We start from the raw sequence: 14703 nt of genomic DNA on the forward strand, positions 1-14703 counted from the left end.
GTCCTGGACAGTGCGCGCACGGTGTTGTTTCTGGCAAGGTTGGGCTTCGACCAGCGCATCGAGTTCAGATGGCAGGGCGGTTGAGAAGAAGGCAGCAGCACCCATCGGATGACATCACAGTGTGTCTAGCCCCGTCACTCGGCGAATTTCCACGGTGTGATGTGTCTGGCTGCGGGGCCTCTGCAACGTTCAAAATCCACCTTCACCACCATCAACACCTTCCATGTCTTTTTTGATATTGGAAATGTATGCTCCCGAACACAGCATGAAGCGCACAGCATGTGATCATCACGGACTATGTCTCACAGTCACTGTCCCCCTATTCTCAGCAGCAGCAGCAAACAATCTTGCCTTCTTGAGAGCACACTGACCTCATCCAAAAGATCGGTGAGAGAAGGGTCTCCGCCCCCCAACCACCTTTTTCCCATTTGTTACCCACCCCGTTGTCTCCATCTGTAGCTATTCTGAGACAGAGTTCGCAAGACTCTTGTTCTTGAAGTCAAGAACCCCGTGTCGGAATGCAATGGCGAAGCTAAGAATAACTTCCATCGGTGCATTCTCCAAGCATTAGCGCTCCTCCCGCATTGGCAGGAAACCCAATGACACTGCTGACAAAAAGAATAGCCGCCAGCTGGATAGACAATCACATAAGTCACACCATCCATTCCGCATCACCAGACACACAGTTGTGAGGTGTTGAGTCATATTTGATCCTCTTCGCAGCTGTAAACTCATTTGTAACAGCCAAAAGACTTTGAACTATTTCATAGCTCAAGGTTCCAGGCATCACAGACATCATCCATTCAGTAATTAACTGTCTTGAGGCCACAACCCTAACTCAGCACCTCAAACATCTTCAACATTCACCGAGACTCTCAACCAGTTGTGTTGTGGTATTGTTTATCATTTGTCCCTATATTCCCCTACATAACCCTTTTACCTTCCCTTAACCCTTTCAAAAACACAGGATTCAAAACAAAGAAAAAACAAAAAAAAAATAAAAAATAAAAAAATAAAAAGGAAAAAAAATAAATAAATAAAAATAAAAATAAACAAAAAACGAACCATCTATCATGACACATTTCGCTCTTTCCCCGTTACTCGACCCATTTTTAAAACCTATCCAACAACCCAGCGCCCTCCAGTTGCAAAATAATCTGGTGCACAATCCCCCTAACGCTCTGCTTCTGCAAATCAACCACCAAGTCCGCCTTCTCGGGCGCCTCATACGGGTCATCCACGCCAGTGAAACCCTTGATCTCGCCCGCCCTCGCCTTGGCGTAGATCCCCCTCTTGTCCGTCTTCTCGCAGTACTCGAGCGGAGTGGCGACGTGCACGAGGTAGAAGTCACCATACTTCTCCACCAGCTCCCGGGCGTGCTTGCGAGCCTGCTCGAAGGGGGCGATGGGGGCAGCAATGACGGCCGCGCCTGACCTGGTAAGTTCGGAGGCGACAAAGGCAATGCGGGCAATGTTCTTGTCGCGGTCTTCCCTGCTGAAGCCGAGCTCGGAAGAGAGCTCGGAGCGGACGGTTTCGCCGAGGAGAAGGGAGACAGACCGCCCACCCTGCTGGTTGAGAGTCACCTGCAGCGCGCGGGCAATCTGGTCCTTGCCCGAGTTTTGGTAGCCGGTAAGGAAGACCGTGAAACCCTGCTGGGAACGGGGAGGGTGCGACTCCCTGAGGACCTTGACGACCTCGGGGTACGAGAACCACTCGGGGATTTCCCTTCCGCTGCGGAGTCTGGAGCGGAGCTCGGTGCCGGAGATGTTGAGGGTGCGGACGCCCTTGGGGATCTGGTCGACGGGGGCGTACTCGTCGCTGTCGGGGAGGTAGGTCATCATCTGGAAGGGGACGACCTCGATGCCGAGCTCGTCGCGGTACTTTTCGACGGCGTACTGGGCGTCGTAGGGGCCGTAGAAGTCGACCCCCTTGGAGTTCTTGCCGGGGCCGGCGTGGTCACGGCCGACGATGAAGTGCGTGGCGCCGTGGTTCTTGCGGATGATGGCGTGCCAGATGGCCTCGCGGGGGCCGCCCATGCGCATGGCGAGGGGGAGGAGGCCGAGGACGGCCATACCGTTGGGGTATCTGGGGAGGAGGGCCTTGTAGACACGGACACGGGTGAAGTGGTCGATGTCGCCGGGCTTGGTGAGGCCGACGACGGGGTGGATGAGGACGTTGGCGTGGTGAGAGCGGGCAGCGCGGACGGTGAGTTCCCTGTGGGCGCGGTGCATCGGGTTACGGGTCTGGAAAGCGACAACCTTGGCCCAGCCGAGCTTGTCGAAGTGAGCGCGGAGCTCAGCAGGAGTGTCTTTTTTCACACCATGTCAGCACGTTTTCCCCCTTCTTTTCTTGCTCCATCTTGTCAACTCACATCTCAACTCGACAAAGTCATAATGCTGCAGCTTGTTGATAGCCTCAAGCTTGCCACCGACATAAAACTCCTTGGCGGTGTTGTAAAGGTACTGAATAGCAGGATGCTCCTCATCACCGCCGAAAACCTCCTTAGCCTCGAGCTCCCTATCTTTTATTAGCCACCAGATCAACCCCCGACATCACCCCCCCTTTCCTGGCCGGAACTCACTTATTAGGCTTGTAAACATCCTCCACCGTCAAGATGGCCAAGTTCCTATCATCTCTGAAATCCCGCAGCGTGATCCGGGCCCCGGGCGCAATCTTGACCTCGTCAATCGTCGCTTGGTCAACATCAAGAGTGATCGGCATGGAGAACAGCGCGCCGTCAGCCAGACGGTTGTCTTTTACGACGCCATTGTAGTCTTTCTCGGTCATGAAGCCTATCTCCCGCCATCATCTCATCTCATCAGCTTTCGTTTTGTTCCCCATGTTTGTTCATCCCCCATTTTTACAAGGCGCTGCCTGCCTGCCGGGTAAGGCCTGGTGGCTGTAGAAAATGGTGTAATTGAGCCCCACCATCCCACCTTTCCCCCCCCTTCTACCATTCACCATCACCACCATATTTTTGGCAAGCCATTGAGTGCTGAAAAGTGAACATAACGTACCCTCAAGAGGAGAGAAACCACCCGTCAAGATCAACTCCAAATCGCACAACTGCCTCTCGCTCAGCAGCAGCGCGGGGAGCGTCTCGGCCTCGGCCGAGAGCTCGGCGTGTCTGGGGGCATCGCGGGCGATGAGGTCCTTGAGGACGCCGCCGTGGGGTGTGTTGGCCATTGTGGAAGAGTGTGGTGTTGCTGTGAAGGAAGAATCGGGGTATCTCAAAAGGAAAAGGAAAAATCAAAAGAAGAGGTTTGAAGAATAGGAGAGGGAGAAAGAGAAGTTGGAAAGCGAGAAGTGGGTTGGAGGTGGGTTGTATAAGTTAGTTTCTCAGGTACACGGGTACCTCGACGGGTGGGCAGGTACCGGTCGTCGTCAGGGTATCGGATGGCGTGTGTGTGTGTATGTAATAAAGAGACGTTCTCTTGCTGCGGTAGCGGAGGTTCCTTTTTTTGGATCAAGATGTTACTAATCCGCTGGACCCTTATGGAAAATGCTGTCTGAACAAGCCGTTTTCTCGGTGGAATTTAAATATGGGGGCGGTCTCTATATTTCCCTTCCCCATCCCATCCATCTCCTTACGTCCGTCCATGTCTCCGCGGGGCACGTTCTCTTGGAAACTAATCTCTCTCTTTCCAAAGAGGCGATATCAGCGAGACATACCTCATCCATGTGTCTGCCCAGTCTCATCAGTCATAAAGCTGGGGAAGAAAGGTTGGGATACGATGTCTTCATCCAGATGTCGCAACCTACACCCTCAATGATTGAACCATTCACACTCTGTAAAGCCCGCAGGAACCCTGAATGTATCAAAACATCAAACAAGGTCAACCCCTCCCCCCACTTTGACGTGCAACGCGGGGGAGGGGGAGGGGCTAATATTTCCTCTTTCATGCCTGCCTTTCGTAGCTGGCTGGTCTTGTATAGCCTCACTTCATTGTCATCCAGACATGCAACTTGCAAACCTCCCCGCCCCTACTCTCATCCTCCACATCACCCCTTCTTCCCAATCGCAGTTGACCTCGAATCCCATTCTACAACTTCTCAATCATCGTCCTCCCCAATCCAAACAGTCTCCAGGCTCCCGGGTACACACCCCTCCATCTCGAAGACCCACAACCCATCTATCAACCCGCAAGTCGCACCTTTTAGCTCGGATGACGTGCTCACCCATTGTTCACACGCAAAGTGGGGCCCTTCACTCACACACCCACTGCCACCCCCTCCGGATCTGAATCTGTCAAATCCAAGGGCATCCCGACTCCCGTAACGGCGGTTGTCGGTGGATGTCGGTTTACGAGTCCGTTACCGGTCTCAATTGCTGAAAAAAACCCCGCCAAGTGATGTCGTCAAGAACGTGGGAAATTCCGATCTGGAAAACGTGATCGCGTTTTCGAGGCCTTTGGATGACAGGGCTGCCAGTGGATGCATACGCATAGTCCTTGGCATTTAACCCCACCTGTTGCTGGGCCAGAGCCATCAGCCGAGAGGGTTAGGGTTGCTATTGCTGAGCCCCTTTTTAACCCCTGAGACACACCCATGGCACCGCTCTCTCACAGATAAATAAACATAGGTGAATGGCCACCACCCGTGTATTAATCTAACCGATCAAGCTTTTCCTCGACTCCAACATTGCCTCCTGCAAATACATAACAAAAGAAAGAATTTGACATGTTGTGGGCTCAGACCTGGCATTGCCAGAAATGCGTCAAAAAGTGAAAAAAAAAAAAAAAAAAGAGATATATGTGCAACATCGTTCGATATTGTCAAGCAAAGCATCAAACGTCAAAAAACAAATCTCAACAAAGTTCCATCACATCCGCCACATGTTTCTTCATATATTGGACATGATCTTGGTTTTGTTGGTGCCAGCCTCACTTATGGCTTCGGGTTGCGAAACAGTGAAGGCGCGGTGTCATTGACACCGTGATGGTGGTCCAGTGGGCCCTGGCCATTCTTCAAAGGCGTGATGACTGCGATTGGTGGCGCTGAAGTTGAGATCGGTTCAGGAGCTGGCGATACAACCATCGGCATGGTGGTGAAGCTTTCATGGCTCGATGACTCGACGCTGGTAGACGTTTCCGAAATACCAGTGCGGAAGCTGGTTCTGACTGGTGCAGTGCCTACATAGAGGTTAGCCATGGTCCTTTTTCAGTCAGAAAGTGAGACACATACCAAGGCTTTGGCTAATCGTTGAGGTGACGTTCTTCCAGTACGAGGAAATCACGGTCCCAGAGACGCGAGAAGAGATCAGTGTTCTGAAAGTCGTCTCGTTGCACGTCGTTGAAAAGGCCCCAGAGAAAGTGGAGTGTGTCCTCGTCTTGTGATGATGATGCTTCGATTTTGAGTGGTGATGGCGTGTCGTCGTGGAATTGGTCAAACAGGTGGTATCTGTGGAACTGGTGACGTTCGGATAGGGGAATGGCGCAGATGTGATGCTACTCAAGGATGGCGTCGAGATTCCAGATGATGCACCCGGAGATGAAGTTATCACTGGCGCTGAAGATTCGGTGCCTGGAGTTGAACTGCTCGTCAACGATATGCCAGTTGACAAGATGGGGCCTGTCGTCGATTCACCAGTAGACAATGGCGGGGCTGAGCCTGTACCAGTCGTGACAGTGATCACCGTTGTTCCGCTGATGACAGTAGTTGTGGAGTTGATCAAAGGGTAAGGTGCAGAGCTTGATGGCAGGGTAGATGCAGAGCTGGAAATTCCGGTTCCAATGGTTCCCGGAGAGGAGTACGGCGCGGTCCCAGATGAGTTAAGAGGAGGGAAGCTGCTCGAGGGACCTGGAAGTGGGGGAATAGCCGTGGGCCCAGAGGTTTCTGTTGAGTTCGGGAAGGGGAATGGAATAGACGAGAGACTGTTGGTGGACACAGGCTCAGAACCACCAGTCTCAGTGACAGTTGTCCCTGATACGACAGTTGGACTGATGGGTATTGTCGAGTTTCCTGCTGGATATGGCGGAGTCGATGATCCTGAAATGCTCGATACCGAAACGGTCCCTAAGATACCACTCTCAGTAGTGACTGTGCCCAAAGCGCTTGAGGGCCCAGACTGAACTCCAGGAATGGTTGTGTTCGGGAAGGGGTACGGAACTGAAGTCGATGGAAGGCCCGGCACAGATGTCGCTGGACCTGTCCCGGACATGCTGCCTGTAACTGGAGGGCCCGATGACCCAGTAAGCCCAGTGAACGAGGTTGAGTTTGGAAGAGGATACGGGGCCGAGGGTTGTGATGTTCCAGGGATGCTGGTGGTCGGAAGACCAGTTCCAGAACTGGGAATGACACTTCCTGTGACTGGTGCCGAAGAGCTAGGCAAGACTCCCGTCCCAAAAGGTTCAGCTGTCGTGGTGCTGGTTGTATTCCCAAAAGGGTACGGTGCAGTGGAGGATGTGCCCGTGGAAAATCCTGTACCAGAGCCAGCCGTAATTTTTGAAGTGACATTCGTCAATGGATAAGGAATGCTTGTCGTCGGAAGACCAGATGAAGGACTGGTACCTGTCAGACTGCCTGGGACAGTGTATGTTACATTCGGCAATGGGTACAAAGGAGTTGTGGACGAAAGGGCTGACGTCGCGTCAGTACTGCCGCTAACAGCTGAGTATGTAACATTGGGCAGTGGGAACGGTGGACTGCTCGTAGGAAGACCAGAGGAAACTCCGGTACTTCTAGTGATGCCCCCGGAAGTGGTGTTCGGTAATGGGTATGGCGGGCTAACTGTTGGCAAGCCCGATGAAGAACCTGTGCCTCCAGTTCCGCTCTCCGCTGGGGTATATGTGCTATTGGGCAAGGGGTAGAGTGGAATACTCGTAGACAAACTCGATGATACGCCTGTGCCCCCGGTGGCTGTACCAATCGGTGTCGTTGTGGCATTGGTCAATGGGAATGGCGGAACAGTTGTTGAAAGACTTGAAGAAATGCTTATCCCTCCAGTGGCACTAGCAGGCCCAAAAGATGTGGTGTTCGAGAGCGGGTACGGCGCAGTGGTCGTTAGTAGGCCAGATGAGAGGACACTGCCGCCGGTTGTGACAGTTGAGTTTGGAAGCGGGTATGGAGGGCTGCTGGTTGGGAGGCCGGATGAGGGTCCTATTGAGCCAGTGCCGGCTGGGAAAGAAGTGGCATTCGTCAAGGGATAGGGGGTATTCGTTGTCGGAAGCCCAGATCCACTACCTGTTCCTTCAGTTGGACCGCTAAATGGTCCTATAGTGGTTTCATTTGTGAAAGGATAGGGCGCGCTGCTACTAGGGGTAGCAGAAGAGGATCCAGTTCCCCCTGTTGGCCCTCCGGTAGGACCGCTGGTTAACCCAATCACCGTCCCATTTGTCAGGGGATAAGGTGCGCTGCTGCTCAAAGGCGCTGATGAGATCCCTGTCCCACTACTCGAGCCACCGGTAGAACCCCCGAATGGGGTTGTAATGGTGCCATTTGGATAAGGATAAGGCGCGAGGCCAGTGGAGAGAGACGTTGAAAGAGCCGTCCCAGTACCGGCAGTCCCAGTAGGAATAAGCGAAGTCACATTCGACAAAGGATATGGTGCTATGCTAGACGGTGCAGTGAGACTGGGGCCTGTCCCTGTCACACCGGCAGTCGTGATAGCATTGGTAGTCGAGTTCGGGTAAGGATATGGTGCTGCGCTGGAAGACTCAATCACAGGAATGCTTGTTCCCCCAGTGACTCCTCCTGTTGATAAAGGCGTGGTTGTATTTCCGAATGGGTATGGAGTACTGCTCGTGGGATAAAGAGAGGAAACCCCGGTGCCACCTGTCCCGGATGCTGGCGGCACAACCGTTCCTGTCACTGGTAATGAACCGCTTGGCCCAGGCGCCGATGTCGTATTTGAGTACGGGTATGGAGCAGATACCGAGCTTGATGGGATTGAACTAGTAACACCTGTCACAGTACCTGGCAACGGACCCGCAGTGCCACTGCTGGGGAATACCGGAACAGTAGAGTTTGGTAGTGGAAAAGGTGGCTGGCTAGAGGATGATGGGGACAAGGAAGAAATCCCGGTTCCCGAGGTTGAGAGTCCGGGTACTGTACCACTTGTCCCGATAGGGAACGTCGTGTTGGGGAACGGAAATGGTGCTTCGGTAGACGGCAGCGTTGAGCTTGAAACTCCGGTGCTAAACGGTCCTGATGTGCCAGTAGGTCCAGGATAAGTAGTGCCGTTGGTAGTTGGGAATGGGGCCACGACAGAAGAGCTTTCAGGCAACACACTACTGATCTCAGTGCTGAAAGAGGCTACCCCGGGAACAGAAGTTCCTCTTGAGCCTGTGGGTACCGAGCTTGAGTTGAAGGTTGGGAATGGTGGTGTGATGGAAGAGGGTCCAGTTGGAATAGAGAAGATACCCGTTCCTGAATATGTAGGCGCCGTGGACAATCCTGGTGCGCTTGTAGAACCCTGAGGAAAGCTCGTGTTTGTTGTCGGAAATGGGGGAAGACTTGAAGGAACACCCGATGAAGACCCAATCACGCCTGTTCCGGATGGTGATGGCACTATACCGCTCGAATAGGCTGTCGGTCCCAAAGTGGAGCTAGCATTTGACAAGGAGAATGGAGGGCTCGCAGAAGAGTATGCTGGGTATCCTGTTCCCGTTATGAGGACTGTTTGGCTAGAAGCGCCAGTCCCAGCTGTCGCCTCTGATGTGAAGGTAGAATTGGGCAGTGGGAAGGGTGGAAGACTCGTCGAGCTGCCGGAGGGAGAAGGAATTGTTGATCCAGATGAAGCAGTTGCCCCGGTAGATAACCCTGGCGCACCAGTGGGCTCTGCAGTGAAGCTGGAGTTGGTGAATGTGAAGGGAGGCACGGTCGAGGAACCATAACCAGACGAGGGGATGGCACCACTTGACAGTCCGGCGCCTGTTGGTGGAGTGGATGATGAATTCGACTGTGGAAAAGGAGGCAAACTGGAGGAAGGGCCAGAAGAGCTCGTTGATGAAGGACTCGATCCGCTTGAGAACCCTGATCCGGTTGGTCCAATCGTCGTGCTTGAATTTCCCAGGGGATAGGAAGGTCCTGGATTAGCTACCGAGCTGGATGAAGCCGTTGGCAGCGTTGAGAAGCCGCCCGTGCTGATACTACCTGGGGCTGTGACTGTACCAAATGGGACTGAATAATTGCCAGTAGGGAAAGGAGGGACAGAGTTCGTGACCGTGCTTCCAAATATTCCAGAACTAGTAGGGCCGATGGGACTAATCCCAGGCGAGCTTGGGCCTGGGGACGAAGCAGATGTGTTTGTGAGCGGATATGGCACAGACGAGGTGCCAATGGCTGAAGATGCAAGGCTGGACGGTGCAGTTCCGCTCGATGATGCAGTTGTGACAATTTCTGTCCCCGAGATTGAGGCTGTGATGTTCGTCAACGGAATGTAAGTCTCGCTTGCGGTGCCAGACGTTGAGCCTGTTCCTGATGGTCCGCTTGTTACTCCAGTCGAATTACTCCAAGGATATGACGCCGTTCCGCTTCCGGTCGACGTGGCTGGTGCTGTTCCACTTGATGTTCCAGGTGACAGCACAGTCAGTGAACTCTCGGTCCCGGGTATCGGGTTTGTTCCCGAGGGACCGACGATGGTGGTAGAGTTTGCAAATGGATAAGAAAGAGAGCTTGGGGTTGATGTTGAAAGACTTGATGGTAGACCAGAGCTCCCCGTGCCTGGGATTGTCCCTGTTGGTTTTGGCGTCGTGGTGAAGTTCCCGGTTGGGTACGGCGCACTTGGTATTAATGAGGTGCCGTTGGGGCTCGAGACAGATGGAGCGCTTGTTCCTGGAACACCAAATGAAGTTGAGGACAGAGAAGATAAAGAGGTTGGTGGCAATGATGCTCCAGAAGAACCAGTGCCCGTAGGAAAGTAATAGCTTGGTGAGCTGGAGTTTGATAATGGAAAAGGAACAGACGGCGAAAGACTGCCTGTCAAAGAAGAGATGCCTTCGGATACCGCACTTGTTTGCGCACCACTCGTGCCGGGGATCGCAGATGGGACTGTAGTATTTCCAATAGGATATGGGGCCGATGTTGTCGGCAACGCAGTAGGTGTGAGGGTCGAAAGCGTGTTGATAGGGGGTGTCGTCCCAGTAGGCGAGCTACCAGTACCAGGGCCGGCGACGGTTGATGTGCTATTTGGCAAAGGAAAGGGAAGCGAAGATGACAGCACCGGTGGAATTGTCGGCACACCAGGGCTACTGGAGCTCACAGGCACAGAGCCGTTAGACGACAGAGACGGCGAGCTTACAGGTAATCCAGATGATGGGGTTGCAGTTGAAGAGCCGACCCCTGATCCAGGCACCGTGCCACCGATAGTACTGTTTGGAAGTGGATAAGGCACCGACGATGATCCGAGGCTCGACGCAGGCACTGATAAACCAGATTTCTCTGTGCCCACAAGGGCAGTCGAACCTGGCGAGGGAGATACCACTGTTGGCACGCTGGAGAGCCCAGAAAAGATTCCAGTTGATGTCCCATAGCTTGATGGCGTCGGACCAGGGCCGTTACTTCCAATGCTGGTGCTGCCTCCGGATTCTGTAGAGTTTGGAAATGGAAATGGTATTGTAACACTGGTCCCAGACGCGAAAGTTGTAGGTAAGGTGCCTGGTTGCAAAGAGGTGGCGGTGCCAAGTGGGATGGATCCAGTCGATGAAGTTGGAAACAGCAATGTACTACTGCTTGTGCTTGACACGGTAGACGAGGTGGCATTTCCTGGCGTGGTGAATGGATAAGCTGTGCTGGGACCAGCGGAGCCTGGAAGGCTGGAGCTCGAATTGCCGGACGGGAATGGTGGCAAAGATGAGCCAGTTGGACCAGCTGAACCAAAAGTGGTACCAGATCCAGAAGGCAGTGTTGTCACTGAGACTGAATACGAAGATGTTACAGTGGCAAATGAAGATGTTGAAGGCAATCCTCCAGACGTTGAAGTGCCAGTCACATTTGAGAAGGAAGATGAGTGTCCCGATGGTGTTGCAGGGCGAGACGTTCCAGGACCAAAGGGTGCAAATGGTTCAGAGGCGGTTGAGCTTCCACTTAAAGGCAAGGAGCTGTTGGTATAAGGATATGTCGTTGGAACCGGAACCGAAGAGGTCGAGGTCGAGAGACCTGCCGATGACGAGGATGTAGCAGTTACTGAACCCTCAACTCCCGTTGTTGAAGACGTGGTGTTATATCCGTATGGTTCAGTGCTTGTAGACGGCAAAGTTCCAGTGCTAGATTCTGGCACTGATACTGAGCTGTTTGACGATGGCAACGACGATGTTGTGACTGATGCACCACCAATTGTTGTGCTGACATAGGGAATGCTGCTGGTCAAACTGCTGAGTACTGACGAAGAAGTTCCGAGCGAAATTGTGCTGATCGAGACTGAGCCAGTCAAGGATGGCGTAAGAGTGACGGAAGAGATTTCACTCTGTGTTGTATTGGCACTTGGAACCGTAGAGCTTCCACCGGACCCAGTTGGGGCGGCTGTGGCTGTCGAGTTCCCTCCTGAGGGCTGGCCTGACGAAGACGTAGGATAGCCTCCTGTTTCGCTAGTTAAAAGAGAACTTGACGATTCAACAGAGGTTGTCGACAATGAAGCGGCGGTCCCAGTGCGGCTGCTGCCAGTGCTTATTGGCGTCTCGGAAGCGGACTCAGTAGACAAGGTCGAGGTGCTCGGCGACACAATGGAGAGTGAACCTGAGATCGAAATAAATGTACCAGTCGCTGTCAGTGTCACAGTCCCGGTTGTTGTCAGCACCGCAGAAGCACTTGTTGACTGAGATTCGCTTGCGGCCGTTGTGCTACTCGACGTCTCATTAGGAGAAGTGGATGATGGTGACACTGGAGAGCTTGTGGTCGCAGCCGTCGTTGCTGTGCCCGGCGTGGTCGATTCTGTACTCCCGACTATAGATGAGCTGATCAAAGTTGTTGAAGACCCGGTTGGTTCCATCGAACCACTGCCAAGACTGGATGCTGCAGTTTGTACTTCACTGGAACTAGCCCCTGATGTGCTTGAAAGACTGATTGGAACAGAACTTGGACCTGAGACCGAGCTAGTGACTGAAGAAACAGATGATGGCACGGAAGAAGCCCCGGAACTGCTGCCGGTAGGGATCCCCGTCGATGCTGAGCCTGTGCTCGATGTTGGGCCACCGGAAGAAGCAGAAGGACTCTCACTCGAAGGCTCAGTTGAGTATCCAGACAATGTACTGGTCAAAGCACTAGACGACACAGGGCTAGTAATCGAGACAGATGTTGACGATTCAGGTGGAAGCGACCCTGTCACCGAAAAGGAGCCGAGAGAAGGCGTAACACTCGGAGAAGATGATGCGCTGGCTGATGTCTCCGAACTTGTCGTAAACGTAGGGGTGCCCTCCGTAGATGTGGAAGACACGCCCGAGGTAGTCGATGTCATAGGGTAAGGAGATGTGCTCTCGGAAGATTCCGTACTGGACGTCGAAAACGTATACCCCCCAGTCGAGCTTGGAGTGGTGAAAGTATACTCATTTGACGATGTCGTCTTCTCCGGCTCATTCGAACCAGTGGTGTCATAAGGGTTTCCTATATGTCCATCAAAGGTCAGTAAGCTATTCACAGCAGCACACGATCCATGATAGCCAACAAAACAAAAACGCAGAACTTACCAGGCGTAGTGTAGCCATACCCCCCACTGGTAGTTGAAACAGGTGGCGGAGGGGGCCCATATCCCAGTGGCTCCTCATCATCACCATCATCCCCATCATCCCCATCATCCCCATCATCGACACCGTCACCATCGTCATCACCACCATCATCCGTCCATTCACCATCATCATCGCCATCCTCATCGTCGCCATCATCTCCACCACCATCCCCACCATCCCCACCATCCTCTCCTGGATCTTGCCTAGGTACCAAACGCTCATAGTTCACATGTGATATTCCCACCTCGGGAACAGCAGGGAGTCCAACTGCCCGTCTGAAACGTGACCACAGACCGCCATCCTCACGAGCCAATGTGAGAGGCGTCGAATTGAGAATGGTAATGACCGAAGCAAGGCCAACAACCACGGATGAAGCCTTCATCCTTGTGAGGAAGCAAGACTGTCGGGGGCCTGATACTCGGCGGTATGTGGTTGATGGAACTTCACCCCTACAAGAAACAGCTCGTGAGAGAAGCTATACTTGTTCGGGGCAGGCTGGATGCACGAGAGGGTCTGGTGTCTATCCTTGATTGGTACGGCAAAGCAAAGCATGCGGCAAAGTCATGAACTATGACATAGCAAAGAATAAAAAGGTATGGTAGAACAAGGTTTGAGATTCGATTCTTCGAAGATCTGTTGACCTAGCGGTGCTGGCAGAGATTCAAGAATGAACGACGTGTTCGGGGTATGCTCCTCTGCCCCTATCGATGGTGATGATGTGGGAGGGGGTGAATGATACCTAGGCAAGCCCCGGCGAGGAACGATCAGAAGGCCGCCGAAATGATACGAGAAGACAAAAGCCGGCTGGAACGTGGAGGAGGAGGCAATGGGGGGAAGGAGCGGGTGAGGGAAGCGGGAGACGGTGGACCCGCGAAATGAGGAACAACGACAGATATAGCAGGAACACCCCTGAGATCAGCGAGACTCGAGAGAAAATCTCCGCATTCTGCCTGCCACCTCATATCTATCAGGGTGTCTGAACTGAAGTGGAAGGGGCGATGGAACCTGGAGCGGGACAAGTTCCTCAACGTCGCCCGAGAATGGCGTCAGGTTAGGTAGTAGCACATGGAACGAGAGATATCGGTCTTGTCTGGGGCGGGAAAGGGCGAAGGCGACGAGGGGCTCCGCTCTTGGGAACCGTCGAGTCCCCGGCCTCCCGATGTTCCGTCCTTCTGCTCAGGATGGAAGGAGCATGCCTGTGCTGCCTGGAACAGCTTGGATGGGACTGGGGAGAAGGAAGTCTGCATGTCCAATGTGTTAGCATCAGATGTGGACACATGCTGGAGATAATGCAATACCTCCCTAACGGCAGAGACTCGAAATGAAGTCTTCTCATGCCCCCCTGCTCTGGATCTTTGTCTAACACTCGGTTTCGGCCTGGAGCGACAGAGAATCCATCTGAAATCGGCCTGACTTACTTCTTGGGTGACTCTGGAGAATCCATGTCCTCTGTGATGATGGTGATGGCGGTGGCCTTTCGCTCTCCTCAAAGCGGTGAGGAGGGTTTGGATGAGACGGGAACAGCGAGTGGATGGCTGAGCGGGTGCACCTTGGGCAGCCCCGCCCAGGATTCTGTTTGCTCCTGCGCAGAGTAAGGCAAGTGAACGCAACTGTTGGCAAGATGGCACACAGAGAAGAGGGAGAAACCGTAGCTGATTGGGAACACCCGCCCATTGTGGGAGCTGCCGCTGTCAGGCCTTCCCGATCCCCGACGTCTTGTTTTCTTTTCTCTAATGCTTGTTTGGGTGGGAGGTTCGCTCTGTCAGCCACGCCTTGCCTGTCTTGAAATCACATGGCAGCTTCAAGTCAGTTGATTGATGCTGGAGTTGCTGATTATCCCGGTGACCGGTAATCCTAGCTCTGGTCCATAATATCGGTTGTTTCTGCCTGTTTTCTCCAAGGGAGTCTGTTCATCCCAAAAAGCCCACAACGATGAAGTGAAACTTGTTCACCCCAAATGGAGAGAGAGAGAGAGAGACATGTTCCCCGGTCGGATACGGTTCCTTCCAGAGGTATGTGCCCCGTCGACGTAACGTCTTCGTTC

At 53.3% G+C, this 14703-nt stretch overlaps 2 protein-coding genes across 2 annotated transcripts; both read right to left on the reverse strand.

Moving 5' to 3' along the window:
• Positions 1–869: 869 nt before the first annotated feature.
• Positions 870–3186, reverse strand: MET3 (Sulfate adenylyltransferase; the record flags this gene model as incomplete). The annotated part of the gene is made up of 4 exons (XM_062908613.1): positions 870–2308; positions 2372–2517; positions 2582–2792; positions 3018–3186. The coding sequence occupies 4 exons, from the start codon at positions 3184–3186 to the stop codon at positions 1113–1115; spliced, it is 1722 nt and encodes a 573-aa protein (XP_062771723.1). The 3' UTR covers positions 870–1112.
• A 1701-nt stretch (positions 3187–4887) lies between these two features.
• QC763_120280 (uncharacterized protein) lies at positions 4888–14607 on the reverse strand (the record flags this gene model as incomplete). Its single annotated transcript, XM_062908614.1, has 3 exons — positions 12621–14607; positions 5185–12537; positions 4888–5132 (listed from the first exon to the last, which is right to left on the reverse strand). Exons 1-3 carry the CDS (start codon positions 13039–13041, stop codon positions 4888–4890), a joined length of 8019 nt encoding a protein of 2672 aa, XP_062771724.1. The 5' UTR covers positions 13042–14607.
• Between the last annotated feature and the right edge of the window lie 96 nt (positions 14608–14703).

This window comes from Podospora pseudopauciseta, chromosome 1 (assembly GCF_035222475.1).
Source record: "Podospora pseudopauciseta strain CBS 411.78 chromosome 1, whole genome shotgun sequence".
Classification (NCBI taxonomy): domain Eukaryota; kingdom Fungi; phylum Ascomycota; class Sordariomycetes; order Sordariales; family Podosporaceae; genus Podospora; species Podospora pseudopauciseta.